General features: G+C 50.6%; 8 protein-coding genes across 8 annotated transcripts; 3 read left to right on the forward strand and 5 right to left on the reverse strand.

Moving 5' to 3' along the window:
- Positions 1-16: 16 nt before the first annotated feature.
- On the forward strand, positions 17-1,257 carry V8C40DRAFT_243632 (tRNA methyltransferase TYW3; the record flags this gene model as incomplete). Its single annotated transcript, XM_083215485.1, has 2 exons — positions 17-680; positions 754-1,257. The coding sequence occupies exons 1-2, from the start codon at positions 231-233 to the stop codon at positions 1,252-1,254; spliced, it is 951 nt and encodes a 316-aa protein (XP_083073478.1). The 5' UTR covers positions 17-230.
- V8C40DRAFT_243633 (Mic19 family protein) lies at positions 1,243-2,221 on the reverse strand. The gene is made up of 3 exons (XM_083215486.1): positions 2,110-2,221; positions 1,962-2,019; positions 1,243-1,885 (listed from the first exon to the last, which is right to left on the reverse strand). Exons 1-3 carry the CDS (start codon positions 2,151-2,153, stop codon positions 1,505-1,507), a joined length of 483 nt encoding a protein of 160 aa, XP_083073479.1. The 5' UTR covers positions 2,154-2,221; the 3' UTR covers positions 1,243-1,504.
- A 980-nt stretch (positions 2,222-3,201) lies between these two features.
- Positions 3,202-4,112, forward strand: V8C40DRAFT_243639 (uncharacterized protein). Its single transcript, XM_083215487.1, has one exon. The coding sequence runs from the start codon at positions 3,661-3,663 to the stop codon at positions 3,958-3,960; it is 300 nt and encodes a 99-aa protein (XP_083073480.1). The 5' UTR covers positions 3,202-3,660; the 3' UTR covers positions 3,961-4,112.
- A 1,475-nt stretch (positions 4,113-5,587) lies between these two features.
- Positions 5,588-8,464, forward strand: V8C40DRAFT_210981 (uncharacterized protein). Its single transcript, XM_083212108.1, has one exon. It carries the CDS (start codon positions 6,157-6,159, stop codon positions 8,020-8,022), a length of 1,866 nt encoding a protein of 621 aa, XP_083073481.1. The 5' UTR covers positions 5,588-6,156; the 3' UTR covers positions 8,023-8,464.
- Positions 8,465-8,716: 252 nt separating this feature from the next.
- On the reverse strand, positions 8,717-11,256 carry V8C40DRAFT_210999 (uroporphyrinogen-III C-methyltransferase). Its single transcript, XM_083212110.1, has 2 exons — positions 10,253-11,256; positions 8,717-10,187 (listed from the first exon to the last, which is right to left on the reverse strand). Exons 1-2 carry the CDS (start codon positions 10,584-10,586, stop codon positions 8,740-8,742), a joined length of 1,782 nt encoding a protein of 593 aa, XP_083073482.1. The 5' UTR covers positions 10,587-11,256; the 3' UTR covers positions 8,717-8,739.
- Positions 11,257-12,888, reverse strand: V8C40DRAFT_210998 (bZIP transcription factor). The gene has a single exon (XM_083212109.1). It carries the CDS (start codon positions 12,707-12,709, stop codon positions 11,927-11,929), a length of 783 nt encoding a protein of 260 aa, XP_083073483.1. The 5' UTR covers positions 12,710-12,888; the 3' UTR covers positions 11,257-11,926.
- A 2,503-nt stretch (positions 12,889-15,391) lies between these two features.
- V8C40DRAFT_243655 (glycoside hydrolase family 47 protein) lies at positions 15,392-18,139 on the reverse strand. The gene is made up of 2 exons (XM_083215488.1): positions 16,203-18,139; positions 15,392-16,142 (listed from the first exon to the last, which is right to left on the reverse strand). Exons 1-2 carry the CDS (start codon positions 17,859-17,861, stop codon positions 16,023-16,025), a joined length of 1,779 nt encoding a protein of 592 aa, XP_083073484.1. The 5' UTR covers positions 17,862-18,139; the 3' UTR covers positions 15,392-16,022.
- A 773-nt stretch (positions 18,140-18,912) lies between these two features.
- Positions 18,913-26,173, reverse strand: V8C40DRAFT_274587 (mitochondrial small ribosomal subunit Rsm22-domain-containing protein; the record flags this gene model as incomplete). Its single annotated transcript, XM_083220620.1, has 20 exons — positions 18,913-20,359; positions 20,423-21,187; positions 22,366-22,738; positions 22,789-22,981; positions 23,739-23,765; positions 23,823-23,963; positions 24,014-24,082; positions 24,144-24,205; positions 24,315-24,497; positions 24,605-24,737; positions 24,799-24,838; positions 24,961-25,157; positions 25,284-25,316; positions 25,444-25,491; positions 25,553-25,597; positions 25,650-25,686; positions 25,887-25,910; positions 25,965-26,003; positions 26,066-26,086; positions 26,151-26,173. 20 exons carry the CDS (start codon positions 26,171-26,173, stop codon positions 18,913-18,915), a joined length of 3,900 nt encoding a protein of 1,299 aa, XP_083073485.1.
- Positions 26,174-27,000: the final 827 nt, after the last annotated feature.

Consider the following 27,000-nt stretch of genomic DNA (forward strand, 5'->3'; position numbering starts at 1 on the left):
CTGCGTGCCCCGCGCCTCGCCCCGTAGATAAGCGTCTGACAGCGATCTGCCACACTAGCCACCAATGTTTGATAGAGCACTATCAATGCTCATTTCAAGAACAGACTCAATTTTCAAACTACCTCCAGGGTAATGTTAACGGACATTTCATTCTAATAGAGCGATCGGTTCATATTCAATTTTTTCTTCTTTTTCGTTTTTAATCTTCTTATTCAGATATCGCCTCCGTGATGCAGGCTCTCACTCAGCCGTCAGCTCCATTCCGCGAGAAAAAGTCAAAAATCCTTGAACAGCTCGCCGTTCCAGATACCGAATACTCTGACGCATCACCCAAAGGCTCCGTCGATGCAGGGATCCGGTATCTCATTGATGAAATCAACACTGCTGAGGGATTTGTAACGACGAGTAGCTGCGCTGGCCGTGCAAGCGTCTTTCTTGAGGGGAGAAAAACCAAGTCTGGGGATGGAGAGAATGGCGAGGGTGAGCAAGTTGCAAGAGTAGGCGGAAAGGGGGCTGGAGGAACGTGGTTGTATGTCTCTCATGATGCTCGGGCTGATGGAGACGAGACATATTTGGATTGGATGCAGAGTTTAGGGTTGTCGGATTCGGAGGATGTGATTGAGACTCTTCCAGATGGAAGTGGTGAGAGAAGGCTCATACACTTCAAGTTTGAGCCCATGGTGAGCAATTGTCTTTTGCTTTCATGAAGAAGAAGGTTTCTTTGGCAAAGGCTAACCGAAAACTTCTTCAAAGATTCTCCATGTTCTTACGGCATCACTTGGTCACGCTCAGCTTCTCCTGCGTTGTGCCTTACAAGCCGGATTCCGTGAATCTGGCGCCATCAACATCACTTCTCAGTCCAACGAGCAAACTATGCCCATGGTCGCCATCCGCTCTATGGGCCTAAGCATCGAGTCCCTCGTTGGTTATCAGGACTCAGAGGGCCAACGCCGACGGATAGTCTCTGCCGGGTATTTCAAGATGCTTCTTCAGATATCCAACGAGCGGTTCGTGGAAAACACAAAACGCATAGAAAGGTTCCGGTCAGCATTCAAGGAGGCCGTACTTGAACCGAAGTCGTCAAGCATCTCGAAGAAACTGAATCCTGAGGGCAAGGAATGGGAAGATGCTGCTGCCAGGCGCGAAAGGTTGCGAGCGGAAGGCCTGAAAAGGAAAGCGGCCCTTCAGGCCGAGAAGGCTGATGCACCATCACAAGATATAGACGTTGAATTGCAAATGGATTCTCATTTTTAGCGCAATAAGTTCTTTTTTCCTGTTCATACATTGTGCCCCATGCATACAGCTTTTACCGCTGCCATCTTGCTATAGTGTACAGGTATACACACCCATTCCAACTCGCTCGCCTTGAATCCGGTCAGTGCGTTGGAAGCACTGGCTTGTCATCGTAAGTCTATATAGCCGCTGATTTCTCTCTTCTTTTGCTTCTTTCTTTTCTTTTCTACCATCTCGCGGTGTCTCTTTTTTTCATATGCTCAAAAAAGCTCTATGCCGTGACCTTGTTGATCCAGTCCTTCTCCAGCTTCTTCACTTCCGCCTTGAACGCCTCGACTTCGTCATAGCAAACAAGAGGTCTCCTGTCGTTCTCTCTCAAGCACCGAATGACATTGTTTCGTGCCGTCTCCACACTCTCGGGCAACTCTCGCACAATCCTGCGCTGCTCGAGCTTGTTGCGCAGCTCATCAATCTCCTTGCTGACGGTGTAGCGGCTGGGGCCCTTGTCCTCGGTGATTGAAGAAGCAGCCTCTGAGATCTTCTCGTGTGCGAATTTGAGGGCGTCGGACTCTTGCTTCTGCAGCCTCTTGAGCTCTTCAGCAACGCGGGCCTGGATATGTTGCTCAACTAGCTTGGCGCGGGAGGCATCCGTCTGGGGGAACCGCTGGAATCAGTCTCGAAAGAACATTACAAAACTACAGGGAGATCGAATCGAATCGAGGGCGTACTTCGGGGCTAGTTTGCAGCGACTCCATGACGGGCAGAGAGACGCTTGGCGGTCCTGAGCTGTTTTGATATAAAATTTCACCTCGTTAGCTGGCGAATGAAGAGCGGCTAGGAAATGCTTTAAAATGTTCAATTGACATGATTACATACACCTTCCATTCGTAGGCCTGGGGCTTCGACTCTTGGGCACCCATGGCGACGGGCTCAATGGCGATGCGACAATTGTAGGACGGGTTGAGCTCGTGATGGCGCTTTTTCGAAAATTCCGGGCATATTCGGCTGGCGTCACTGGAGCTGCCGGGTCCGGAGGTTTCTGCCTGAGGAGCAAGTGTGGCTAGTGAAGTGGCGCAATTGGAAGTGGCTGGTGCATCCTCAGTTGTTGGTTGATCACTTCAGTCGATTTGGTGCTCCATTTTTACTTTATTACCAGCCAATGAACAACATTACAAAAACGAAGCATCCCTCGGGTACGTACAGTACATGCGCATATGTCACAGTCACATGATCGACGTTTCACAGTTCAATTGCGAATATTTTGAACTGATTGATAAAGAGGATTGTTCAAGATACAAATGGCAAGGCACGGAATTTCTGAATGGAATTGATGAATAAAGGAGAAGTCATTCAATAAGCCCACTCGCCTTCTATTCACCTACAGATCGATCTTGCTAGTGCGCAATCTCTGCAATGTTTCAGAAGGCCATGCATTGCTCTGAGTGGCGCATGTAAGATTGCCGAGCCTTCCTCAACTGCTGCACTTACTAACAGTTACGTCTTCAAAACCACGACAGATGCAAATCTTCAGCATTCATCATCACCACATGTCACTCTATTGTCGTGCCACGAATACTCAAAAATGGGTTTCTTCTCTTTCATATTGATTGAGCCAAGATGGTGATGACGGCTACTTTGGCTTCATCGGGTAAGTCGCCGAAGCATGCGTGGGGCAGTTGAGCAAGTTGTGGCCCCTGGCAGCAGTAGATAAGATGAATGGCCTTGGCCTCATCTTCCTGTGACATGCCAATGCGATGGGCTCCGACGGGATGGAAGGCCTTTTCACTGGCATCATGCTTGTTGGGCTCGCCCACGTTCTTCCACCTTGGGCTCTTGCTATTCCGCTAACGTATAGAAATTCCGGGCAAGCGGTGAGCATGGCATGGCACAGTGGAGAGTCGTTGCTCGTGCGCAATCTTAATGGTAATCTTTGGCAATATATCTCTTAATATCTGTTAATATCCATCCCCAGCAACTGAGCAGGCGGACCCGGGCAGATAATTGACTCTTAATAGGTGCCTCTCAGGTTCAGGTCGAATATTAGCAAGGGGCAGTAGGATACGATTTAGGGCAGAAAATATCTCCTTATGGCCTCGCACATCATGCCACCTGCGAGTCTGCTCATGCCATGTGTTGCTGCCAGAGTGATATTTCTGCGGTGGGAGGAGATTACGACGAGGACGTAGTTTTTTCTGGCGTTGCATCTCGGGCTGAAACGTCGCCTGCTCTAGTGTTGCCGCGATGGCTTCCGCAAATCCGATGTGAAGTCCGGCTTGTGTCTCTGACTGGCTGCCCTCTTCGCTGCAGTGTCGCAGTCGGTCGGAACGCAGAACCAGTCATGCTGAGTTTGCCACTCCCTCGTGTCTCTGTTTCCTCGCAGGCAACGGCAGGGAAACCACAAGAAAAGGCACCCCTGAACTAGGCTCGATGGCATGCAGGGCCCGCTCCAGTGGCTGGTTTCAGGATCGAGCAGCCAGTCAAACGGCGCACATCGACGTCAGACCCCAGCATCTGAGGCCAGAGTTTGCAGCCAACCACGGCGTCCGGAACGGCGTTGGAGATGGTGCTTTTCCCTCTTGGGCGCCCTTCTGTCTTTTTTGCGTCGGTCATCCCTGCATAGCGCTCCCGAGCCGGGTCGAGAGCATGAGGGGAAGAGGCGCTGTTAGCCTATGGGTGGATGAGAGAGAGGCAAAGAGGGCGCCTAGAAGTGCAATCGGCCAATTCTGACCGAGATTCTGCAAAGTCTGCTGAAGATGATGCCGGTGATGTGGGTTTTTGACTTGGCAGCAGTTACGAAAGCATTGACTCGTATCCGTAACCCTGGAGGGCTGAGTGTCAATGCGGGCACCAAGGGCGATTGTACACGTAAGTACACGCGCATCGAACTTGGCGTTTACATGTGAGATCAATTGATGCAAGTCGAGGCTGAGTGATGGTGCCATATTGAAGCCATTTTTGATTTGATGAATGTCATTCATGTTTCTGAGCCAGCCATCGAGGTAATTCACCACTCTAACAGAGACAGACAAGCCTCAATGTCGCGGTCAGAATTAAGTGTAAACTCAAACAACAGACGATGGTCGTCGGATTGATTGAATGTCCATGATAGTGCAGTATTGACTTCTTCCCTCGCAGCATACTAGACACACTCGTGATCTCACGCCGAGTCTCACCATCTTCTCTATTTAACTTCTCAGCTGCAGTGGCGTGCTGACGTGCTTCTGGTACCTGCGTCTGGCGTCGTGCAAACATGCTTCAGTCCAGCAGAAACAATAGGCAGCTGGCGTTTTTAGCGGCCGCGTGCCACTGCCAGCCATCCAAGCCAACCGAGCGGAGTTGGGCGCTAGACAGCTACAGGGGCCACCAAAAGGGCTCCGTCGAAGCTCCATAGGGCCCCCATAGGCCCCCATAGGCCACCCCGTTAGAGGGAGCAGGGCCCTGGCTTGGGCGGTCCAGGGCGTCTGCTGGGGCCCTCGGCAGGGGCGCGTTGGGAGTGGGAGCGCTAATCGCTTGGCTGGCTGGGCAGCTTCAACGCCCAGCAGCCACTGATCGCCTCCCAAACATGCCATCGTAGCCATCAGGGGGAATGTGGGCTGCCGAGGGCGAACCATCTTTTACTCTCCCTGCCCCCTCGAGGCCTCTTGTTTCCATCATCGTTTTTTGCCTGATTGTCTCTTTTCTTCACCAGCTTGGTTGGCTCGGCTCGACCTGTCCATTCCCTCAGCCCTTCTGCGTTTCATCTGATTTGCCCACTCGCTCTCGTCATCACGTTGTTTCCACCTGACTGAAAAAAAAAACGAAACTGAAAAGTTATTGAATACTTCAACTGCCTCCTTCGCAGTCATTTCTCAAAGGGGCTGGTGATCTTCAACACCTTGACAAGCCCTGCCGTCATCAACTCAAATCTCAATCTCCATTGATCTCAATACTATCAATCTATTTCCTCGAAACAATCTGCTGCGTGCGGCCTATTTGTTTCTTTTTTCTTTCCCAGGACCCCCTTGGCGCGGAGATCGGCTGGACTATTGCAGCTTTGCGTTTCAACCACCTCCACTGGACTCTTTTTTTTGCCGCTACACTCGCATAACCGCCTGCAACATACCAGCGCCCGATCGTCAAGCTGAAACCTTGGGCGGCATAAATAAACACGCCAAAGCAAACGCACTCTTTGCGAGACAAGCAAAAATACCGCTCCCAGTCGCCTCCTGTCACTGTTATTTTGTCTATTGTTATTTGACTTTTTTTCGACTTCCTGGTCCTTGCTCGAGTCTCCATCCCATACACTATTCCTTATCCACGGGTCCACTGCGTGCGCGTGTCAGCAACCCCCCCAAGACGAAACAATCGAATCTCGCAAGGAAACAAGTTCAATTATTGGACCGATTCAATTGCCCCGAAAGCCGACTGGCCGTTCTGGAAACAAATTCTATTTGCCGCTACTGCGTGGTGACAACCTTGAACCTCAGGCTACCGGCACACACACACAGCAACGGGAGTGACTTGGGTCCCTGCACCCAGTTTCTGCTTCTTCGCCTGTTCAGAGCGAACCAGCTTCCACTTCCATTTCCTTAACCCCCCTTGGACCTCTCCTTCTTTCCCGGCCTTTCGTTGTGTTACATGCACAGGATGCTATTCAACAACGAAGCGTAACACACACGAATTGTTTTCTTTTTTGCCCTTTCTTCCGGCCGTGCCTCCATCTCGCTACTGAGTGGCGCTCTTTGGAACACGGTCGATACTCTCGTTTTTTCCTGTTTGGGTTCACGAACAGCACCTTTTTGGTTGGCGACGGTTCACTCTTTACGGCCTGTTCACCACTTCATTCATCCTCACACTCATTTACCCTGCCTCTCCCGACGACGAAAACCTAAACCTCTTCGAGAAGAAAAAAAAAAAACCAAAAAGCACCAAGACCAAGACAAGATGGACTTCCATCCGCGCCGGTTCGCTGGTGGCATCGAGTCTTTGGATCCCACTCGTGTCCTTCAAGTCAGGTCGTCGGATAGCTCAGAGGTACCATCCAATCCAACCATTGCACCCTATACCACCGCGCTAAATGGTGTCAATCAGAATCAAAACAATCTCTTCAAAGATATTCTCTGGACCAGTCTGGGGGCTGTTGCTGTCATTGTGTTACTTATCAGAATCGCAGAACTAGTATGGGCCAAGCTGCGCCAGGTGTCGGCCATGTCGGTGCCGCGAGACAAGCAGGGCTACTGGAAGATTTCGCAATGGAGCTGGATGCCGGGCATGAAGAAGCACATGATTTACGCTCCTCTGTTCGGAAAGCGTCACAACCGTGAGTTTCGCTTTTCGTCTGCCATCAACGTCGGCACTCTGCCATCGAGGCTGCACGCCACGCTGCTGTTCCTTTACCTCGCCAGCAACATTGCGTACATGTTCATCCTCGACTGGACGCAGGTCAACTACTACTCGTTTTGTGCTGAGCTGCGTGGCCGTGCCGGAACCTTGGCTCTCGTCAACATGGTGCCCCTGATCATCATGGCGGGCCGCAACAACCCCCTTATTGGCCTCTTGCAAATCAGCTTCGATACGTACAACCTCCTGCACCGATGGATGGGCCGCATCGTTGCCGTCGAGGTCATCATTCACACCATTGCCTGGGCCATCCCGAGCGTTGCTAACAGCGGCTGGTCTGGTGTCTGGCACTCGATCTTCAAGTCGCCCTTCCTCGGATATGGAGGCCTTGGCACGCTTGCCTTCACTCTCATCTTCATCCTTGCCGTCTCGCCCCTCCGACACGCCTTTTACGAGACGTTCCTCAACCTTCACATCCTGCTCGCCGCCATCGCATTCGCCTGCACCTGGGTCCACTGCGTCACTGCCAGCATTCCCGGTGGCCTCCCGCAGCTGTCCTGGGTCATCGCCATCCTGGCGCTGTGGATTGCCGACCGCCTGGCTCGCATTGTCCGCATGGCGTGGGTCAACTGGTCCGACAAGGGCTTCTCCGACGCTCTGTGCGAGCCCATGCCCGGCGAGGTCACCCGAGTCACCTTCCGCCTACCGCGATACGTCAACATCAAGCCGGGAACCCACGCCTACCTCCGCTTCCGGAACGTCAATGTGTGGGAGAGCCACCCCTTTTCAATTGCCTGGGTCGACCACGAGATCCAACACTCCCTGCCGACATCCGAGAAGGAGCCCCTTACCGCGATGGACCGTAGCAATGCATTCACAACGGTGTCGTTCCTCATTGGCGCTCAGACTGGCATGACACGGAAGCTCTACAACACAGTCAAGGAATCAGAACAGGGCATTCGGATGAAGGCGGCGCTTGAGGGCCCGTATGCTGGACACCACAGCCTCGACTCGTACGGCCATGCCGTCCTGTTCGCCGGCTCCACTGGCATCACGCACCAGATTTCCTACATCCGACATCTGCTAAACGGCTACAATGAGGGCACAGTTGCGACTCGGCGAGTAACGCTTGTCTGGATTATCCGGGAGTATGAATCCCTCGAGTGGGTGCGCCCATTCATGGACCAGATCTTGCGAATCCCGAACCGCAAAGACATCCTTCGCATCCAAGTCTTTGTTACGCGACCGCAAAACCCCCGCGACATTGCCAGCTCCAGCTCAACGGTCAAGATGTTCCCCGGACGTCCCAACGTGCCGCTATTGCTGGCCAAGGAAGTTCAGGAGCAGGTCGGCGCCATGGTCGTCACCGTCTGCGGGCCTGGTGCTTTGGCAGACGACGTGCGCGGCGCCGTCCGATCGGTGCAAGGCCACACTGTCGTTGATTTCATTGAAGAGAGCTTCACTTGGTGATGTGCGTGCATATATATAACGCCATCTATTATCTTTATCTGGGTATTATGAAACGATGTTTGCAAAGAATCTTTTTATAACTATACTAGATGGGAGGGGGAATCGAGGCGCTAGCCGGCGAAGGAGCACGGGTTTTTTTTTGCCATTCGACGTGTATATATTTTATTAAATCTGCGACGCGGAGATTATAGCATCTACGGAGAGGGATGTATCAGACGTTGTATAGAATCTGCATCACTTCTCTATACTCTTTTTCTTTTTACAAGATGAATCGGCGCAAGACGGTTGTGTTTTTTTGTTCTATAGCATAGCATCTGGGGAAATTGGACTGACATTTATTGTCTTTTTTTTGTTAATTTTTCTCTTTCTCTTTTCTTTTTGTGTTCATGACTATGCATGTGTGTATGTCGTGTGACTCCAATCCCATATGAGTTTTGTAATATTATACTTGGAGATGCTATAGTATTTTCATTTGTCTTTTTTCCGATAAACTAAGACCCTTTTCTCAAACTAGTTGTTGATATACAATAATAAGGAAAACTGAATGCTAGAATGCCTGCCATGCTTTTTTCCAATTCACCCTTGGGTAATATACACATAATAATAACTCCCTATTCACCAAACAATTGAAACTCCCCCCCCAAAAAAGAAGACCAAGAAAACGCCGTCCCCTCCCCCTTGCTCACCAAATCCCCCCTCCCAAACATCATCCAACGCTTACGCTCCCACTGCCGCCGCCAGCCCCTGGAGTTGCGTCGGCAGCAGCATCCCTTCGTCGTCCAGGCCCCTGAACCCTTCCTCGACGACCCACGCCCTGCCTCGCTCCCTGGGGTGTAGGAACTCGCATGAGCGGCCCACGACGAGGAGGCCGGGAGGGCGGCTGCCCTCTGCTTCGATGGCCTCGGCGACGTGGGCGAGGGTGGTGCGGATGACGCGCTGGTCGGGGCAACTTGCGCGCTCGATGACGGCGCAGGGGGTGGAGAGGGGCCAGAGGGTCCTTGATGATGACGACGACGACGACGGAGTTGTGGTGGTATTGCTGGATTCGGGGGCTTCCTTGTCTTGGTCTGCTTCGACGGCGGTGGTGAGTTCGCGCACCAGGCCGACGATGCGGTGTAGTGCCATGAGGAAGACGACTGTTCGCGAGGCAACGTACTCAGGCGGCGAGGGAGCTTTACCCTTCTTACCCGTGCCGGTGCAGATGAGCACCTGGTCAGCGACGTCGCGCTGGGTAGCCGGTATGGCAGCGAAAAGGGGCGCGCTGAGGGCGCTGGTGACGCCGGGCAGGACCGTGACGGCGCCGGCGGCCGCGAAGCCGTGCTGGCGGAAGTAGGCGAGCTCCTCGCCGCCGCGGCCGTAGATGAAGGGGTCGCCCTGCTTGAGGCGGAGGACCGTCTTCCCCGCCCGGGCGTGCTTGAGGGCGGCGGCGAGGAGCTCGTCCTGGGCCTGCTCTGCGTTGCCGGGGAACTTGCGGGCGATCTCGACGGGGGTGCGGCGCGGGATGAGGTCGAGCACGCCCGAGGGCACGAGCTTATCGGCGAGGATCAGGTCGGCGGTCTGGATGGCGTTGTAAGTTGCGCGGGTGAGCAGGTCTGGGTGTCCCGGCCCGCTGCCGGCGAGGATGATTTTGCCCTGCGGCCGCTCAAGACCAGTGTTGTCGTCAAAGTCGCCGTCTCGAAGTCTGCGCTTTGCGGCGTCTGACTCTGCGGCGCTACTGCTGGCGTAGGCTTCGAGAAGACGGTGGACGTCGTCGTCGGTGACGGAGGCGAGCTTCTTCAGGGGCCAGTACTCGCAGACCTGGCTAAGCCAGCGCATCCTCCTGTTCCGCCGAGCATCATCCTCTTCAGTGACGAGCTTGTTGAACAGCGCGCTCTGGTCGACGGAGTCATCGAGATCCCCAAGACTTCCCCCCTCGTCGTGCTGCTGGATGCGCCGCCTCGCCTCGCCGAAACGATGACATGCGGCGCCGAGGTTGGGAGGGAGAGAGGAGGCGATTTCGCGGCGGATGCGGGAGGCGAGCTTGCAGCCGCGGCCGTTTGTGGTGACGCCGATTTGGAGAGGGCCGTCGGAGTGGACGGAGAGGAGTGAGAAGGTGCAGAGGTGGGGGGCGTCGACGACGTTGACGGGGATGCGATTGCGCTTGCAGAGGGAGGAGATGTGTGAGGCTTTGGAGATGTTAGTTATTGTATATGTGATGGATAGTTGACGAGAGAATAAGTAAAAAACCCACCGAGTTCGTCTCGTGATGTCCCCGCCGTCACAAACACGGCATCGACTACTCGTCCAACCTCTTCTCTGCCCAATCGAAACAGATGGTCATCTTCAAATTCCTCGCGCACCCACTTGACGCTGCCGTCGTCAATCTTCTGCTGCAGGCCGTAGTGCAGCTCAGCCGTCTCTGGCGCAACGACGATGGGATGCGCCCCGGCGCCTAGAGATTGCGCGCATCGAGCTGCGGCCAACGGATTTGTTCCGATGACGAGATGGACGTTGCCGGTGCAGTTGAGGCCGGTGAGCAATGTGTTGCTGTTGCTGGTGGTGGTGAGTGAAGGTGAGGTAGCCATTTTGATATGGCGGGATGTCGGGAGGCCCGAGATCCGGGGGGATGTTGGAGCAAGGTTTTGAAGGTTTTCACAACTCAAAACGCTCTTTGAGATCAAAACATCACCATGTATTTCATAAAACTTGAAAGTAAAAGAGTGATAGTTACTCTACTCTACTTACAATTATTAAATAACCATCTGAATCGAATGGTTTTACCCACATTGAACAAAATCTCACCAGTCATGTTCCCTCCCGACAGCCCGACGCCCCCAACGCCGAACAGCCGAACGAGAGCTTTTTTCTGTCTTACTGAATTAGTCAAGCCCCAGCTCCAATCCGCTGAGCTGTATTACACCTTTTTTGCCAGCTTTTCGCGGGTTGGACTGGACTGGGGCTCTTGGCTGCTCTGCAGAAATGATCAATCTGCCACCAAGTTGACGCCATTCCCCCATGTGGGGCCGCTATCGGACTGATAAGACTTAGGCCCCATCAGCACTGATTACGAGCACAGGTAGGCAGATTGTGAGCAGCTATCGATGGCTATGGAATACACAAGACGAAGCATCTCCGAGGCGCTGAGCTGTTGTTCACGAGAAATGCTAAAAGTCCGCTTATCGGGTGAATCAGATTGATTGCATTTCCCGTGAGTGTTGACATGATGAGCATCTCCGAGGTTATGTTCAGTTCAAATCTGCTTTCTTATCAGACTCATAGATAAGCCGGCAAGTCTGACCAGATTGTGAGATTGTGAGCGTGTCATGATCTGAACATCTCCGAGGGGTTTCTCCAGATCTGTCCGTCTTTGTGTCAAAAAATAAATCATTTTGCGGGGAAATCGCTAGTCGCTTTTCGCTTCGCTTCGCATAAATAAAGAGAGACACGAATAACAAGGCGTGAACCTATGACTCAAGTTAGATCTTTACGGCTCTCAATACTATATAAGAGTTGGGGATGGTATATAGGATTCACCCTTCATACAATCCTTCATGTTTCTGTTTTGTGGGGGGAGTAAAGAAAAAACGTCCTCATGGGAATAGTTCCGTGCTATCATTTTATATGCTTATGAAACCCCCGTCCTGGTCCTTTTGATATCTTCCCGTCTGGACTTTTCCGTCCGGAGAAGGGATAAATGAGCGTTGGGAATCATTGGTGGAAAGGAGAGAGGGAAAAAAAAAAAAAAAAAAAAAAGAGAAAGAAGAAAAAAAGACATTAATGGGGAAAGATGCAAAATATCCGTTTGAACTCCGGTTGATTTATGTCGTTAAGAGATGCGCCATCGTATCAATAATGAAAGTCCCCTTTGGATCGTCTAACAAGAGGTCCGGGGTTGAAGCAAGACAGTAGGGATCGATTACAGCATTCAACCCAACCCCATGTACGGATCTCCAGCCTCATGAATGGAGGTCACGCGCATCGCCTCGGCAAATCCATCAGAGCTGCCGATGCTCCCCATGCGCTGCTGCTCCTCGTTGCGCACCAGCTTCTGCACGTAGCCCTTGGCCTCGTTCTCGACCCAGCGGTCAATGTTGGGATCGTTGCACTCGGTGTGGTGTATCAGATCGCTCTTGACCCGGCCAATCTCCTGGCGAAGACGCTGGTACTCGACGTGGAGGTCGTGGTTGCGCGCCTCTAGGCTCTGCTTGATCTCCTTGAGCTCGTCGACCTTTTCCTTCTTCTTCTGCCGGCACTTGGACGCCGCCACCCGGTTGCGCTGCTTGATCTGCTCCTTCTTTTCCGTCTCACTGCGGCGTCTGCGTGTCTTTTTGACCTTGGTATTTGTAGTAGTGGTGGCCGTGGTTGTCTTTTTGTCGGCGCTGGCGCCAGCCTCGGAGAGTCCTGTGGAGATGGATGTGTTTCCGGGGGACTCGTCCACAATGGTGGCATTTGCCAGCGGAGACAGTGGGAATTGCACATCCTGCTCGGTCCCGAGGGAGAAGGACAAGGATGACGACTCGTCGCTGTGTAAATCCGAGTCCATCATTTCCATAGCTTGTGCGGATGACGGGAATTCGAACATGGAGTTCCATGGTTCAAAAGTCGTAGTGGGGAGAGGATATTGCATGCCTTGGATGGCGGTGCCCTGACCCATCAGCTCGAGCTGCGGATCGATGAGAGCTGCCGTCATGTTGGATTCGGGGTTCATGTAGTTGTGTGAGATGTGTTGTCAACCCCTTGAGGGTGAAGTGATTAAAAAGAGTATAGTCCAGATCCGGCTGGTAGCTGTGAATGGGATAGTATGTGATTGAATCGAATCGAATCTCTTTCAAGGATAGATTGGTTGACTTTGAATGGTGTTACTATGCTGAGAATGCAAATGTAGGTTCCAAGGAGTAAGAGCTTGGAAAGAAAAAGAGTGTTGTAGCGTACTGGTATGGGTATGGTATGAGAATGTTTTGAGTGATGGGTATGGGTATGGGGATGAGTATAAGTATAGGTAGTGAACGATTGAGGTGAATTATCGTGTGTACTTGTAATAAGCCGTATTGTTCACCACCAGACACATGTATCGTCCTGTGCGTGACAGAAATAATGTTCAATGTTATGGCAAGAATTGGGGGGAGGCCGTCCAGACACACACAACCGGCCCTCTAGTGGCGATACTTATATATGAATTTGGACATTTTTCAATGGGGAACCGAAGAACCTGCATCGTCTTCCAGATGGCCAAACCTGAGTACTGTACGACCTTGCATATTACATACTACATACTAGGCCAGGTAGGTAGTTAGACTGTATGTATTCGTCATTTCGCCTTCGTCGACTGCTCAAGAAGGAAAAGGCAAATCTACTGTGGTCTCGGGGGAAAACTAGCGTTCGCCTTGATCAGGAACCGAACCGAAAATGAGGGGGGGACTTTAGCTAGAGCTACTTGGTTCTATTTCCGGGGCTGCTGTGTTTTGGTATGCATGGGAGTATCTTAATGGACGGGATGTGGGATTGGACTGGGGTTGAGATGCTTGTATGGGATTCTCAACGACATTTTCAACTGCTGCTCGCTCTGCTGTTCAAGACGGCCGCTTTGCTTTGTATTATCATGAATTCATATATCTCGTAGAATTCAATTTATTGCCAATGGATACTTCAGCTGCTGGCAGCGTGCCTGGCAGCAATCAGGATTTGCGACATCACGGCTGTTAAAGAGAGATGCCAGCCATGCCGGCCATGCAGCTATGCACCGCCACATCCATGCCGTCATGATCCGATGCCCTCATGTGCCAAGCTGGCGATCACTCCGCGCTGATTGGCCAATTGCCTGCGAGATTTGACTATTTGACTTTGCGCCAGCGTGCAACTGCGCAATGATGTGCAGTCAAACAACCAAGAAGAGAAACAAGCGTGTGGCGCGTGTCAGAGGCTAGGTTGCGACACACAGTCCGGACCAGAAGCTCCGGGCCACTGACACTTTGGGGCCCAATAGCTGCTGATACTGTGTGACTGTTTTCTGAACAGGAGCAGTTGGCAGGGCTTGCCTTTGACGTCAGCCCGTGCGGGATGCGGTTTTGCTGATGAGCTGGTTTTTGCAATTCTCCTCTCCAGGCATGCGGTTTGTCGTCAACTTTTGTTCCGCATGCGTATGGGAAAGACTCCGGGGCGTGTCATTGGTCCAACGCGGATGGATGATGATATGAGAGAACATGCACAGCACAAGCACAGCACAAGCACAGGCACAGCACACCAACAGCACACCAACAGCACTGTACTTCTAAGGTCAGGTACATGTATGTAGCCCGGCATTTCGGGTAAGCTGGAGAAAGGCGAACAAGAGCGGAGCGGCGCTGCTTTCTTCTCGATGGGGTCTCTGGCTATGCCCACCCTCGTTTTCTCCTCATTTGGCCTGAGCTTCTGCATCGGAAACTAGAATTCCCATGGAAGGGCCACGGGAGCACGTGTTTGGCTGGTGTTTTTGTTCTTGTGGATTGATTGAGAGTCGAGAGGAGGAGCCTCCTCTATCTTCTATTATTCCATAATACCTAGAGGACACTACAAATCGACACATGAAGGACTGTTGGTGGCAATTGAGGCTTGCTCAATGGCAATTTGCTTCAAAACGCATACACCGGGAATAAAAAGAGAAGCTGCAAAAAACCCAGAGAAAAAAAAACAAGAAAAAAAAAAAAAAGAAGCTTGAGTGGCGATTTGGTTTTCGGTATTACAGACTTTCTCCAAAGTGTCGAACTGCCAAGGGGCTCCGTATTTTGTACTGTAGGTGAACCTCCACCAATTAGCTGAGGATGTTGTCCGTCGATGCTTGTCCATGTTTGCCGGAGGGCCTCCGCAACGCCAATCACATTCCTTGCAACGGTGTGCTGTCCATCGTCACTTGCCAATCAGATCCAACGGAGGACACCATCCGGCATTGGAGCTACCTAAGCACGGTGTGTATTGTCGTTCCACAGTGCAATGTCCAAGCAAAAGCATTCCCGCATTTATCCCCATGGAGCCGATATGTCACATAGGGCTGTCTTGTTCATGTCTAGTTGTTCCGCAGTTGTTTTTCATCATTCTCTTGTTTGGAACCCCCATGCTGTCAGTTATCGCCTGCGGGTGATTGGCACTCGGAGGAGCTTCCGTATCTAAGCTCCATGTCATTGTAAGCCGGCATCGTCATAGGCTCTTACACACACATGCCTAATGCTCACTGATGGGTATATCCGGTATACGAGTATGCGTGAGAGATTCGGCTTGCTGGGGTATTTCCAAATAGTTCCGGGTAGCTTTTCCTAATGTCTTGCTTCCCCTCAGATACTAAGTTCGATCTCATGCATCCCATCGTGGGCTCGCGATTGGGCACGGAGAGGCTTCCGTAGTCTACTTATCATCGTCTGGATGGAGAATCATTCCCATGATCCATATTGATGGAGGAATTTGTTTTTTTAAGGCTTACAGACTTCTGGTTAATCTCACATGCTAGAGTACTATGGACCATTGTTCGTACATGATAGGCAACACGCCGGAGAATTCTTGATACGTAACATCGCCACATATGGACTAAAATGACACAAACCCCAACCATCTTCTCGTCTGTTCTAGAAATATCCGTACGGTGTATTACATTACCGTGCAGGTCTAGGAACCCGAGTATTGCTCAGTACTGCTGATCATTTCTCTCCTAGTCCAAACATGAGCAACACACTGTCTGGAGAATCACAGAATTAACTTTCTGACCCCCTGTTCGGCACAGCAACTTGTTTCTTTCAACCCAGAAACGGCAAGCTGCTATGCACAGCTATCTCATAGCTGGGATTCTTTGGACCCTTGATCGTCCACTCCTCGTGATTGGTAAACGGAAGCTTCTCCGTAGCCAATCAGCGTCCCCGGAAGACTGCCCTCCGAGACGGAATGAATTCCATGAGGAGAACAGCCTGTCATGATTGCAAGCCCGTCAAGGATCGTGAATTCTTATCTTCCGCGTTGGCAGAATCGCTTATCTCGATGTGATTACGCGCTTAACTCATTCACTTGGTAAGCTTGAATGGATGAGCCTCGGTATTCAGCACATAGTCGTCCAAGCTGATGATGTCGGGCGTTGTGAACATGAGGTAAAAGTATTTCAACGTCTCGGCGAGCCAGAAACTCTACACCAAGGATCGCGGTTAGTATAACGATGGAGAATCGATAGAAAGATCATGGCTCACCTCCATATAGTCCTCCAACGGCAGCTTTCCATCCACAATCGTCACATCCAGCACCGCTGCATTCGCATACGCCGTCTGCGTCCCCTTCGCAATAGCTGTAAACATGTCCCACGCGGCATCTTGGAATTCTCTCCGTCCTGTGATCCGGTATGCGTAAAAGACACTCTCGATGGCCTCCGGTCTAAGGAGATATCGCGGGTCCTTGGCAGTGGTGAAGCCCTTGGGTAGATGCGCCTTCCATTCAGGTCGCTTATCACGCTCTTGCAACCAGTAATTTTCGTCCCAGGGACAGTGAGAGCGGTCTTTGCAGGGCGCCAGGTCGATTCTCTCGGGCATCATGCCTGTGGGAAAGGCGCGGTATGCGTAGACGCAGCCGTTGGTCAGTTTGATGCCTGTTTCGACGTCGTCCGCGTTGTTGAAGAGTTTGCCTGCTAGGCCAAACATTCCTCCTACGAAACAGGTCAGATGCTCTGTTTCCGGGTCCAACACTGGGTTGCCCTTTTCATCGACGTTGATGTTGCCGGACATGAGGATGTCGTCTTCCTTTGGCAGCATTGGGCGGAACAAAAAGTGTTTATCCGCAGTCTTGAGAAACGTCTTGGACATGATTTCGTACTTGGGCTCGCCGCCTCGTAGCAGCTGATGCATCTTGGGAAGATACTCGTACAGAGAGTCAGCACAGCCGCCGAGTGTATAGGTGCCGCCGTGGATTACATCCTTGGACTGCATACTGACGCTCATCGGCCAAACCCCCGGAACGCTCGTCTGTTTCTGGCCCTCATAAAACACATCCATGACCTGCGACACGGCGCTGTAATATTTCGGGTCTCCTGTGACCTGGGACAAGTGCGCCAACTCCAGAGAGAGCGTTCCTGGAGATGCTGATACGACTGAGCCTTCGACCATCAGGCCCTCTCCCGATTTAGCCGAGTGAAAGTTGAGAAAGTCGACTGGCATGCCGTTCTTGGTGTTGAATCCAGCGTAGATGAGATCTCCCAGTTCAACAGCCTTCTTCAGCAACACTTTCCTTCCACTCAAGTCGTACGCCGCCAGCAAGCCGCCGAGATAGCGAATGTTTGTCTCAAAAATGTTAATCCGGTTGCTCGTCGAAGACCCAAAATCAATCTCTGCCACCGCCGCCACCGCCTCGTCAAACTCATCTCGCAGGCCCATGATCCAAAGCGTGTCCAGGGCATCCACGAGCGTCGCTGCCCAGCCCGAGAACTGCTCTCTTCCACCGCCGCTGATGGGGAGTAGGGCATCTTGCTTCCAGGCGAATTTCTTGTATCCTTGCCATGCTCGCAGAAAGACCTTCTTTACCTCGAGCAGCCTCTGCTCCCGCTGCTTAGCGACGGCTGCTGATTCGACTCCCGAAAAGTGGTGCTGAATTTGAGGGAGAGGTTTACCCTGAGCTGGCAGCTTTGTGGAGTTGTGAGGAGGATAGCGGAATTTGATGCTGCTCCAGTCGAAGCTGGATTTGGGCTCGGGATACCGACTAGAAGACGCGTTGTGGTTCATGAAGCGCTCAAGCTTGACCCATTCTGGTGATGATGATGATGATGATGATGTCCGGGGCAAGTAATAGAGATGCCAAAATGTCAGGATGGCGGCTATCAGGAGGATGCCATTGCGGACAATTCGTGGGCGGCCGGGAAACATTGTGATACAGAGGTTTTGCGCGAGGCGCGACTCTCCTTTACCCCAGCCTAGATAAGATGGGACATGAAAAAAAAGAAGATGCCGGTCCTCGTATTCGAAGGATAAAAAACTGGTCAAAATTGATGAGACAGGATGAGAGACACGCTTAACACGCTATTCTAAAAAGCACCCCTTCAATGCTGCATCAAACAAAAAGCATGAACGAGACACAAACTCTTAACAAGGTAGAATAGAGTTTTAAACAACTAAACAACTCTACCTCAAGCTCCTGTCCGCATGACGCCCTGCATATAATAAAGGAACAGACACATCTGCCTGTCCCGTCTCAACTCCCCGATTTCGCTTAGAGCGCTGCATTGCTGATACTAGTCCATGGTAAATTTCGAATTCCAGGCCCCCTAGATTCACGTTCGCCCCCTCTCCTGAACGGCACCCCGAGCTTCCAGATGGGGAATCAATTTAGGACTCGTATCTAGTCCAGGCTATTTATATCCCTTTCGTGTCCCGACGAATGAATTATAGTTTGTCTGAAACTAGCCTAAACAGCGCGGTTATTCTTATTTTCTTTTCCCCGACTGTTGAATGAGGCTGCATGTATATATTATTGATGTGTAATATTATCTGCAAGAATATAGGCAATAAATCTTCGCATCAGTCTATTACGGCGTTTGCAGGATCAATTCAGTCCATTACAGCACGGATGCTCAGTTGCTTGTTTCAGCCCATGCGCGGGTCGGTCCCTGACCTTGGCAAGCTTGGCTCCCACTATGCTTAATCGGCACGCTTAATTCCCTATTCTAGCTCAGGGTCCCCCGCCAGCCCAAAAATAACAGTGGAGTTGAGATGAAGATGGCCGCTGCTAATGATCAGCTCAAGTTGTCAAGATAACTTGATCTGCAAAGATTGTGTTGATAAAAGAGGCGATCTGCCCAGTCAATTGTTCTGTAATCCATAAATGTCTCATAAAACCTCCGTGGCAATGCTCAGACTATTATACAGTTTGGTTCCATCCATGTTATACAGGGTGCCTTAACAGCATACACTTTCATCATCACCTCTTCCTCCGCTTGTCTTCCTCATCCAATCTCAACTCTTCTTCTACCTCTGCGTCCATCTCCCTCTCAATCTCTTGCTCTTCCAGGTCCTCCATCTCCAAAATCTCCTTAATCAGGTCGGTTTGCTTAGCGTGCTTGCCCTTGTTCCGGCGTTCCTTGCGCGCATTCTTCTCATTTGCCGACAGACGGCCTCCGTCCATTGTAATCTCGACCTTGCGAGGCTTCTTGCCGCCTTCGGCTCGCTTGCCTCCATCATCTACTCCGCTGCCCACTCTGACGCTTCGAGAAACTTTTGTCTTGGCACCCAGGGCCCAGAGATCGCCCCAGTGTGATTTTCTTGCGTCGTGGTAGGCGAGCTTGCTGAAGCTCTTGGGCACCGTCCATCGTTCAATCTTGCCTTCAGGCGTGCAGACATCCAGAGTGACATGGCCTTTGCGTTTTAATGGCGGCAAGACCATTCTGGGCAAGGTCTGCATATCCGGACTCTCTTGGGAGTGTTCATATCCTGCAAATGCTTGTTCAGTGGCCTTCCATCCTGGAAGCTGGTCTTTCTTTGAGCGGCCACGCTGTATCGCCACATAGCTAAACTCTACCTCGCCCTGGTTGTTTGAGCTGTTGCCCAGCATCTTGGTATAAAAGGTGGGTCGTGTAAATCGCTGGTTGAAGTAGCAATAATCCTTTCGACCCTTGCTCTTGCCAGCTTCTTTGTACATAGGACATGTCCCATGGTTAGTGCATGGTGCAATAATGTGACCGGCTTCCCGCTCTTTGTGGAATGCTGGGTTTAGCTCTTCCGTCTGGATACTGGGCTCGCCGTTTTGAGGTAGAAGAAACTGCTTCAGGAGTGTATCTCGGACATGAGCGACAGCTTCAAATCCTCGGGGATGGGCCTTCTCAATAACGATGAGCACCCCGCCATCTTTATTGAGTAGAGTCCATAGGTTGTTTAAGATGGCCTGACGGTAATGATCCTGCTTTTCCTTGAGGAAAAGATGAGAAGCGATGATGAGATCATAGCTTTTTCGAGGTTGCGGCTTACTGCCGGCATCGAGATGCTCACCTTGCATCTCTCCCGAGTGTTCATAATCTGGCAACCGAGGCAAAAAGGTTGTGTTGTGGAGGAAGTTTTTCAGTCGGTGACGCAGACGATCTGATCCAGTAATGACAGTTTTTCTTCCTGGGGGCTGCGAACCCGTTACTTCGCCCTTTTCTCTTAACAAATCCCATTCCGTATTGAGAATTTGCTCCCAGGCAACGAGACCAGCACCGCCAGCTCCAGCGTCCAATACACTGAGGCCTGCGTTTTCCTTCTTTTTGAGTTGCTGCTGAATCCAGTCACCGCCTAGTCGCTTCCGCACTTCTCGCAAGACTGAGGTGACAGAGGCATAAGCAGGGGGGAGATAGCCAGCTAGAAACGCATCTGCCTCAATTTCCGTCATGTGTCTTTGATCAGGGGGCAAACCAACGCCGCCCATCTGCCCGTTTTTTCTTCCTTCCGGTGTTGACGGTGAAGTCGGCAGTCCTTGCCCACCAAAGGCTGCTTCGGCGGCCGTCTTGACGTGGCTCAAATGAGTTCGATCCAAAAGATCCCGAATAGGTGTAACGAGTGCGCTTTGAGGTAGTGCAATTTCGACTGGGCTTCCATGGAATCTGCCTTGCAAAGTGAAAGGATGGAATCGTCGCGTCTCACCCAGACTCATGTCCCTCTCTAGGCTATCCGTGGCCTGGTCTGGTTCCTCAAATATTTCTTCCTCCTCGTCCATTTCATATGCTTCCTGCTCTGCTTCGGCTTCTTCCCTCGCTGCTGCAATCTCATCCTCTATTTGTTTTTGTTGCGCGGCCTTGAAGTCTTGCATCAATCTTTGCAACGCCTCATGCTCCCTTGGGTTTCTTGCCACAGCATCGACGTATCCTGGTGACTCTTCAATAGTTTCTAGTGCAGAATCAGATGCCAACGGTTGTTCAGGCTCTGTAGATGCCTCCGCAACATCGTTCTGCTGGTAAGGTAGTTCGTAGGTGACTTCTTCAAAGCCTCCTTCCTCCAATTGCCGCAACAACGTCCTTTCATCATTCACTCGTGATGACTGCCCCCCCATATCGGCGTGAGTTGGAATTCCAACATCTTCTGGAGCAGTCTCACGAAGTGGTGGGCCATAAAGCCGTTCGTAGAGCGCATACTCCTCATCGCTGAGATAACCCTTCGGAAGCGTGTCTCGAAAGCGCTGTTTTGCTTCTCGAACAACCTTTTCAATATCCTCCAAAGATTGGTTCCTTGATACATCTGTTGGCTCATGAAGAGCAACGTTCGAAATAGAAAAACATCGTCTGTTTAGTTGATAAGAGCTTCGCTGAATTTGTATGCGTGGGGCAGCTGTTCTTCGCACTGATGCTGAAGAAATCTGCCTTGGTGCTGTGAAGAGAAATGCGTAGCTGCACTTTGGGCAAGCATTCTTGAGCCCATTTAGTGACAGCATCTTCTTTTCTTGCACACAACTTGAGCACGAGAAAAGGGCTGCTTCTTGCTTGAAAGATATAAGGTTTCTTGGAACTTTTCAAGCTGTCGCAGTCACGTGATGCTATGATTGGAGATAGCTCGCATGTGAGAGGTCAATCAGCGCTAGGCCCACTGAACCAGTTTAACAAGATGGACATTAACACCCGACATCAAATGCCACTCATGCTGCTTCTTCTTCATATAACGTCGGGTATTATCGCTCCGTATAATACAAAGCCATTCTGGGTACGGCGGTAGCTATTCTAGGTACGCCGGCTGATATAGGAAAACCCTAAGAAAAGCCCTCTCTCTAAAAGAATCCAAGTACTTAAGTTTTTTTTTTCTTCCCAGAGGGTTTTCCCTAGGGTTTTCCTTTATCAGCCAGCGTACTTAGAATGGCTACCGGCGTACCCAGAATGGCTTTGTATTATACGGAGCGATAATACGTTAGATAGCTGGCTTGGGCCGACCTCTTTGCCCTCAAGGGATTTTGTTGTTTGCAGCGGGGTCATTAATAACAAACATGTATTGTCTTTTCCTTCCAGGTTTCAAATCAGATTATGGGTTGCTACTAATAGCTGTCGCTTCATCATATAGCAGCATAGTCCCTCGTATGCTGGCATAGCTAACGCAGTGTAGGTAGAGAACGCTCACGCACAGAATCACAGACAGCTTCTCCGACCATTCAACTTCCATCGCATTATAACAAATCACAAATCAGCTAGTGTCCTAATGGCTGACTTTTGTTGTTGCGCCCGAGCGCTTCCTGCTGGTGCCGGCCCTCCAGCCGATGCCGGCTTCAACGGTGGCTGCTGTCTCTTCGGGTTGAACATGGACTGTTCCGCCGCCTTGTACGAATCAATCTGGCTCGCCAGTCAGTAAATTCGCACCTCCCTCTTCCTACGCTTCCTTGTTACGTGCCGAAAATAAAGACGTGAGGTATAGCCCGACAAACATCATGATGATGTTGAGCAGCAGCGTCACGCTCCAGTGACGGCCCTGGCCGGGGATAGGACCCTCGCCGCCGAGCGTCCTGCCGGGAGTCTTGAATACGTCCTCGACTTTGCCACCATCACTGAGCGAGACGGCCTTTGTGATGGCTTCGGTCAGGGCCGACGGGTTGGCGCCGCGGATGGTCTCGACGGCCGTGCCGTTGTGGAAGATCTTGAACGTGGGCATGGCAGTGACGCCTTGGGTGCGGGCGATGTTGGCTTGGTTGTCGACGTTAACCTTGGCAAAGGCCACCTTGTTCGGGCGCGAGTGCTCCTTGGAGAGGCGCTCAAAGTGCGGCGCAATCATCTTGCAGGGACCGCACCAATCGGCGTAGACTGTGATGCTTTGTTAGTCGAGCTGGCGCAAGACGGACGAGATACCGTACAATCTGCGACGACGACGGTGGTTCCCGACAGCAGCGACTGCCACTCGCCGTCCGATCCGATATTGATGGGGCCGCTCATTGTGAAGATGCGCTCGTAGGTGCCGAATGATTCTATCGATTGCTGTGGTTGCGACTCTGCTGTTGTTGGTGACTGAAGGTTCTTTGAACGTGGCCAGCTTGCGCATTCGCCCGTCTTGATCAATGGATGTTTGCTGAGTAATTGGTGGTACAGCGCTACGGCTAGGCCTATGGCGTAATATTCCAGGTACCTTGGCGCGCTAGGTCCTCTAAGAATGTCACTGGACACCTCAAATAAGGCAACTTGATGACTAACTTTTTCAATAGCTAGCATGATATTGATGCCATGCGGTTGATGAGATTGATGCTTGTCTACGACACAAAACTAAATATTATCGCAAAGTGTACATTCAACATAAACAGTGTTTATGATGTTTATTCAAAGAAACGATGCTGCTGGTGGTAGCGGCACTATCATCAAGCTGTACTGTAGCGAACTAAACTACGGATCCGCAGCGTCGGACACATCCATTATTTCGCGTTATAGTTTCCAACGATATCACACGCTATTAGTCACATTCTGCATTACAGCAGGTCTTGGGCATCGGCTGAACAATCTATCAAGTGTATATGTGGGATAATAAGAACCGAAATATTCATCTATTGGGTTGCGCATTATCGATTCTCTATAAACACCTATCAGAGCGCTTCAGCTACGGGCTTCAAGCACTTGAGGCGCAGAAAAGCTTCCGAAGTCAACTTCGTCACCGGTAACGAGTATGAACATGAAGCACTCACCAAATCACTTAGTTACGTGTGATCATAGCCTCACGGTCAGGACCAGTACCGATCCATTTTACCTGCTCAAAGTCAGTGCATACTTCTTGAAGCCAGTGCAAGCAAAGCCAGTTTAGGGAAAGGAGCCAACTAACCTTTACTCCAATAAACTTCTCAATGTACTAAAGAGACAGTCAGTAAATACCATCAGATCCATCCGCAGTTGAAATTAGATGTACCTCGATGTAGTCCCGGGCCTCCTTGGGAAGCTCATCGTATGTCCGGGCGTTGGTCGTCGGCTTGTTCCACCCAGGCATTTCGTGGTAAACGACTTCGGCGTTATCTAGAATGTTATGGTCCGCCGGATAATAGTCAAGTTCCTAATACTTTCAGCTATGCCTCAAGACCTCGGACCACAACAGTTTCCTACCTGGCCTGTGCTCTTATCTTTGTATGCAATGGCTATCTTGATTGTCTCGAAGGTATCGAGCACGTCGAGCTAGATCAAGAGTCAACTTTTTAATCCTTTCCGAGTAGTGAGTAGTTCTTGTAAGGCTTACTTTAGTCAAGTTCAACGCAGTGTAGTAGTTGACCATGTGGCCATGCTTCACAACAACGAGATCTATAAAGTCCAAGTAAGTATCGACCAGTTTTGATACGGCGAGGTGTTGACATACCGAGCCTATACAATTAGCTATGTATCCGATATTTTTTATAGAGAGAGAACTTACCAGCCACAGCGGCGTTTTCGGCCTGTAGATGTTCCCCATTCTCGGCCCACCTCTTGGAGCTTTGTTCCAACCCTGTTGCGCACATGGTCAGTCTGCTTCGATTCCAAAGCTGAGTAGTGATAGGGTGACAGTACTCTTCGAGATCTTCCGTCTTGAAAGCGCCAGCGCCAACACGTGTAGTGTCTATAGTCATCAGCATCTGCTACAAGCCATTGGGAGTGGTTAGGGGTAAAGGGTTGTTTCAATATGGCTACTGGCCAAAAGGTCCAGTGATTATTCATATTACTTACAGGCTTTTACCACTCCGATGGTCTCTGTAATGGCCTTGGGGTTGAGCGTCAAGCCGGCGATGATGCCAGAAATTGCGGTGTTGGACGAAGTGACATAGGGGTATGATCCCATCGAAAGGTCGAGCATTACGGCCTGTTGTTACCGGCCCGGTTAGGTCAGTAAATAAACAACTTATTTGGGGCTGATGACGAACATTTGCACCCTCGATAATGATGTTCATGTTGCTCGTTTGACTATAACGGTTAGCTTCTTGTCATATTTATGGGGGAAAGGTTCGTCGGAAGACAAAGGAACTATCCTAGACACTGATCCATTCATATGCTTCTCTCGATACCGCGCCGCGAAGGTTACTTACGCAGAATACATAAAGCTCAACCCATCAATGGCATACTTTGCGAGCTCCGTACGGTATCCTCGGAATCTCTCAATCTCTTCCTCAACATCGTACTTGAGCAGATCGCCGTAACGGGCCTTGTAGCCATGTGCCAGTCGACGCAGTTTTGATTCGAAGAGTTCTTGGTCGAACACGTCGGCCAAACGGATTCCACTTCTCTAATCCCTGATTAGTGATGGTTGGTGCTCTGGGACTTTAAATGCTTACAGCAGCCTTGGTCTATCAAGTTTAATGTCAGTATAAACGTATTGCTTTCATGGACGACAATGCCCATATATACTTACACTATATGAGGGTCCGTTCACAGTAATGTTAGCCTATGTTAGCAGGTATGTAAACAAGGTAGACTTATAATTCCGCGGCCAGTGGTGCCGATTTTGCGCTCTGATCAAGTTAGGCGTGAACACGAACATTAGTTATAGATCATTTACCTCCTAGCTCGACCTCTTCGAGACCATCGACAGCGGCGTGAAGGTCAAAGTTGATATGAACCTAGGTGCAACAAGTTAACAATTGTATGACACAACGCGGCAGTGCTGCGTGGGTCACTGACTCTGTCAGACACAAGGATCCGATCATAGACATTAGGAAGTCCTTTCTATTTCTGATGTGAGCAACGATTTCTTTATAGCTGCCAGATTGGCAAATACCTCTTCAAGCTGCTTCAACTCTGAGAAGAACGAAGGGCTAGAAATGGTCAGCATTGCCGCTATGCATTGATACACCAAACGGATTGCACGCTAAGCAGGGCGGCATGATGGCACAGAACACCGGATTTGTGAGACTTACACATGGAAGACGCTGTTGCAGTCGGATACCGTTAGTACAGGTCCAGTACTTGCTCAACACTCACTCGTCTTGCAGAGAAATGAGCTCGAGCGACTTACACATCGGAGCCAATAAAGTTCATGCTACCGTCAAGTCAGCGTCTGCTCATCAAAGGTGGGCGATTGTTGATAACGTACCAGTTCGGGTTGATGAGGCCGGAAGGAAGTAGGTGAAAGCTATTGTTGGTCAATTAATCGTTTAGTTGACAAACCGGTGCTTTGATTCGGCGTCTGCATACCTGTACGAAACACCGTTGGCGCTGTGGCGATGGTGGTCAGCGATATAGTTCATAAAAGGTGGTAGAATAGCACGGTGGACGAGACTCACATAATAGAATGACCTGCATTATGACCTCCCTGGAATCTCGGTTCAGTATTTTGTATGCGCCGTTACATAGGGTGTTTGGCTTACAGCGGCCCTCGCGCTATCATCAAGTCAGCGTCTACTAGTCGTGAAATTGAACGTGCTAGGAGGGAATAAGTTTCTAGATATAGAAGAAGAATATAAACAGAGGGTGAATATGGTCTAGAGTGATACTATATTGCTAGCATGATGTTTGACTCCTTGCCATATTCGCCCTCTATCGACTCCCATCATATCCAGAAACAACAACACAAACAACAACCTTCTTCCCCGTAAAGAACTTACCAGAGTTGAGCTTCAGGCGCAAGAATATCAACTAATTTACCTTTCTGACGTTTAATAGGTCAGTTTAGGGCTCAATATGACATATCAAATGGTCAAACGCACTCCTTCATCACCTATGGAAACGCAATTGAGTTAGTGACAAGACGTCTGCGTTACAACCCGCGCGGGGCACCAAATAAGGGAAAGGATGTGACAAACCCCATTGGGCTCCCAGGACAACCTTGATAGGCATGATGTGCGACTGAAGACAATTGTCTGTGGTGTTGAGCGAGAAAGCGAGAGGGATTCCTGTGACTGTTATGAAAGGAATATAAAACGCAGGATCGGCGTCGAAGTTTGATGGACAAGCAGCTAGCTCGGTTCCTGAAGTACAAGCGCAATGGCTCCAAAAGTCAGAGATGCAGAATTTCCAATCATTAAAACTGTATATCTTTTACTCGCAGACTTATGCAAAATAAGTCAGTTTTTCCCACGAATACGATTTCCTCCTTCATACCAAAGACAAAAAAGATTCAACCACGAAAT

Source organism: Trichoderma camerunense, assembly GCF_050948025.1.
Source record: "Trichoderma camerunense strain CBS 138272 chromosome Unknown V8C40scaffold_8, whole genome shotgun sequence".
NCBI lineage: Eukaryota > Fungi > Ascomycota > Sordariomycetes > Hypocreales > Hypocreaceae > Trichoderma > Trichoderma camerunense.

What these genes read in the sequence shown, in the direction of transcription:
- V8C40DRAFT_243655 (XM_083215488.1), bottom strand. Translation starts at nt 17,861, where the DNA reads ATGTTTCCCGGCCGCCCACGAATTGTCCGCAATGGCATCCTCCTGATA. An exon ending in CGTTGGAGGACTATATGGAG is followed by an intron (nt 16,143 to 16,202) that starts GTGAGCCATGAT and finishes TCCTTGGTGTAG; the next exon opens with AGTTTCTGGCTCGCCGAGAC.
- V8C40DRAFT_210999 (XM_083212110.1), bottom strand. Translation starts at nt 10,586, where the DNA reads ATGGCTACCTCACCTTCACTCACCACCACCAGCAACAGCAACACATTG. An exon ending in GACATCACGAGACGAACTCG is followed by an intron (nt 10,188 to 10,252) that starts GTGGGTTTTTTA and finishes ACATCTCCAAAG; the next exon opens with CCTCACACATCTCCTCCCTC.
- V8C40DRAFT_210998 (XM_083212109.1), bottom strand. Translation starts at nt 12,709, where the DNA reads ATGAACCCCGAATCCAACATGACGGCAGCTCTCATCGATCCGCAGCTC.
- V8C40DRAFT_210981 (XM_083212108.1), top strand. Translation starts at nt 6,157, where the DNA reads ATGGACTTCCATCCGCGCCGGTTCGCTGGTGGCATCGAGTCTTTGGAT.
- V8C40DRAFT_243633 (XM_083215486.1), bottom strand. Translation starts at nt 2,153, where the DNA reads ATGGGTGCCCAAGAGTCGAAGCCCCAGGCCTACGAATGGAAGGT. An exon ending in CAGGCCTACGAATGGAAGGT is followed by an intron (nt 2,020 to 2,109) that starts GTATGTAATCAT and finishes ATATCAAAACAG; the next exon opens with CTCAGGACCGCCAAGCGTCT. An exon ending in CGCTGCAAACTAGCCCCGAA is followed by an intron (nt 1,886 to 1,961) that starts GTACGCCCTCGA and finishes CGGTTCCCCCAG; the next exon opens with ACGGATGCCTCCCGCGCCAA.
- V8C40DRAFT_243639 (XM_083215487.1), top strand. Translation starts at nt 3,661, where the DNA reads ATGGCATGCAGGGCCCGCTCCAGTGGCTGGTTTCAGGATCGAGCAGCC.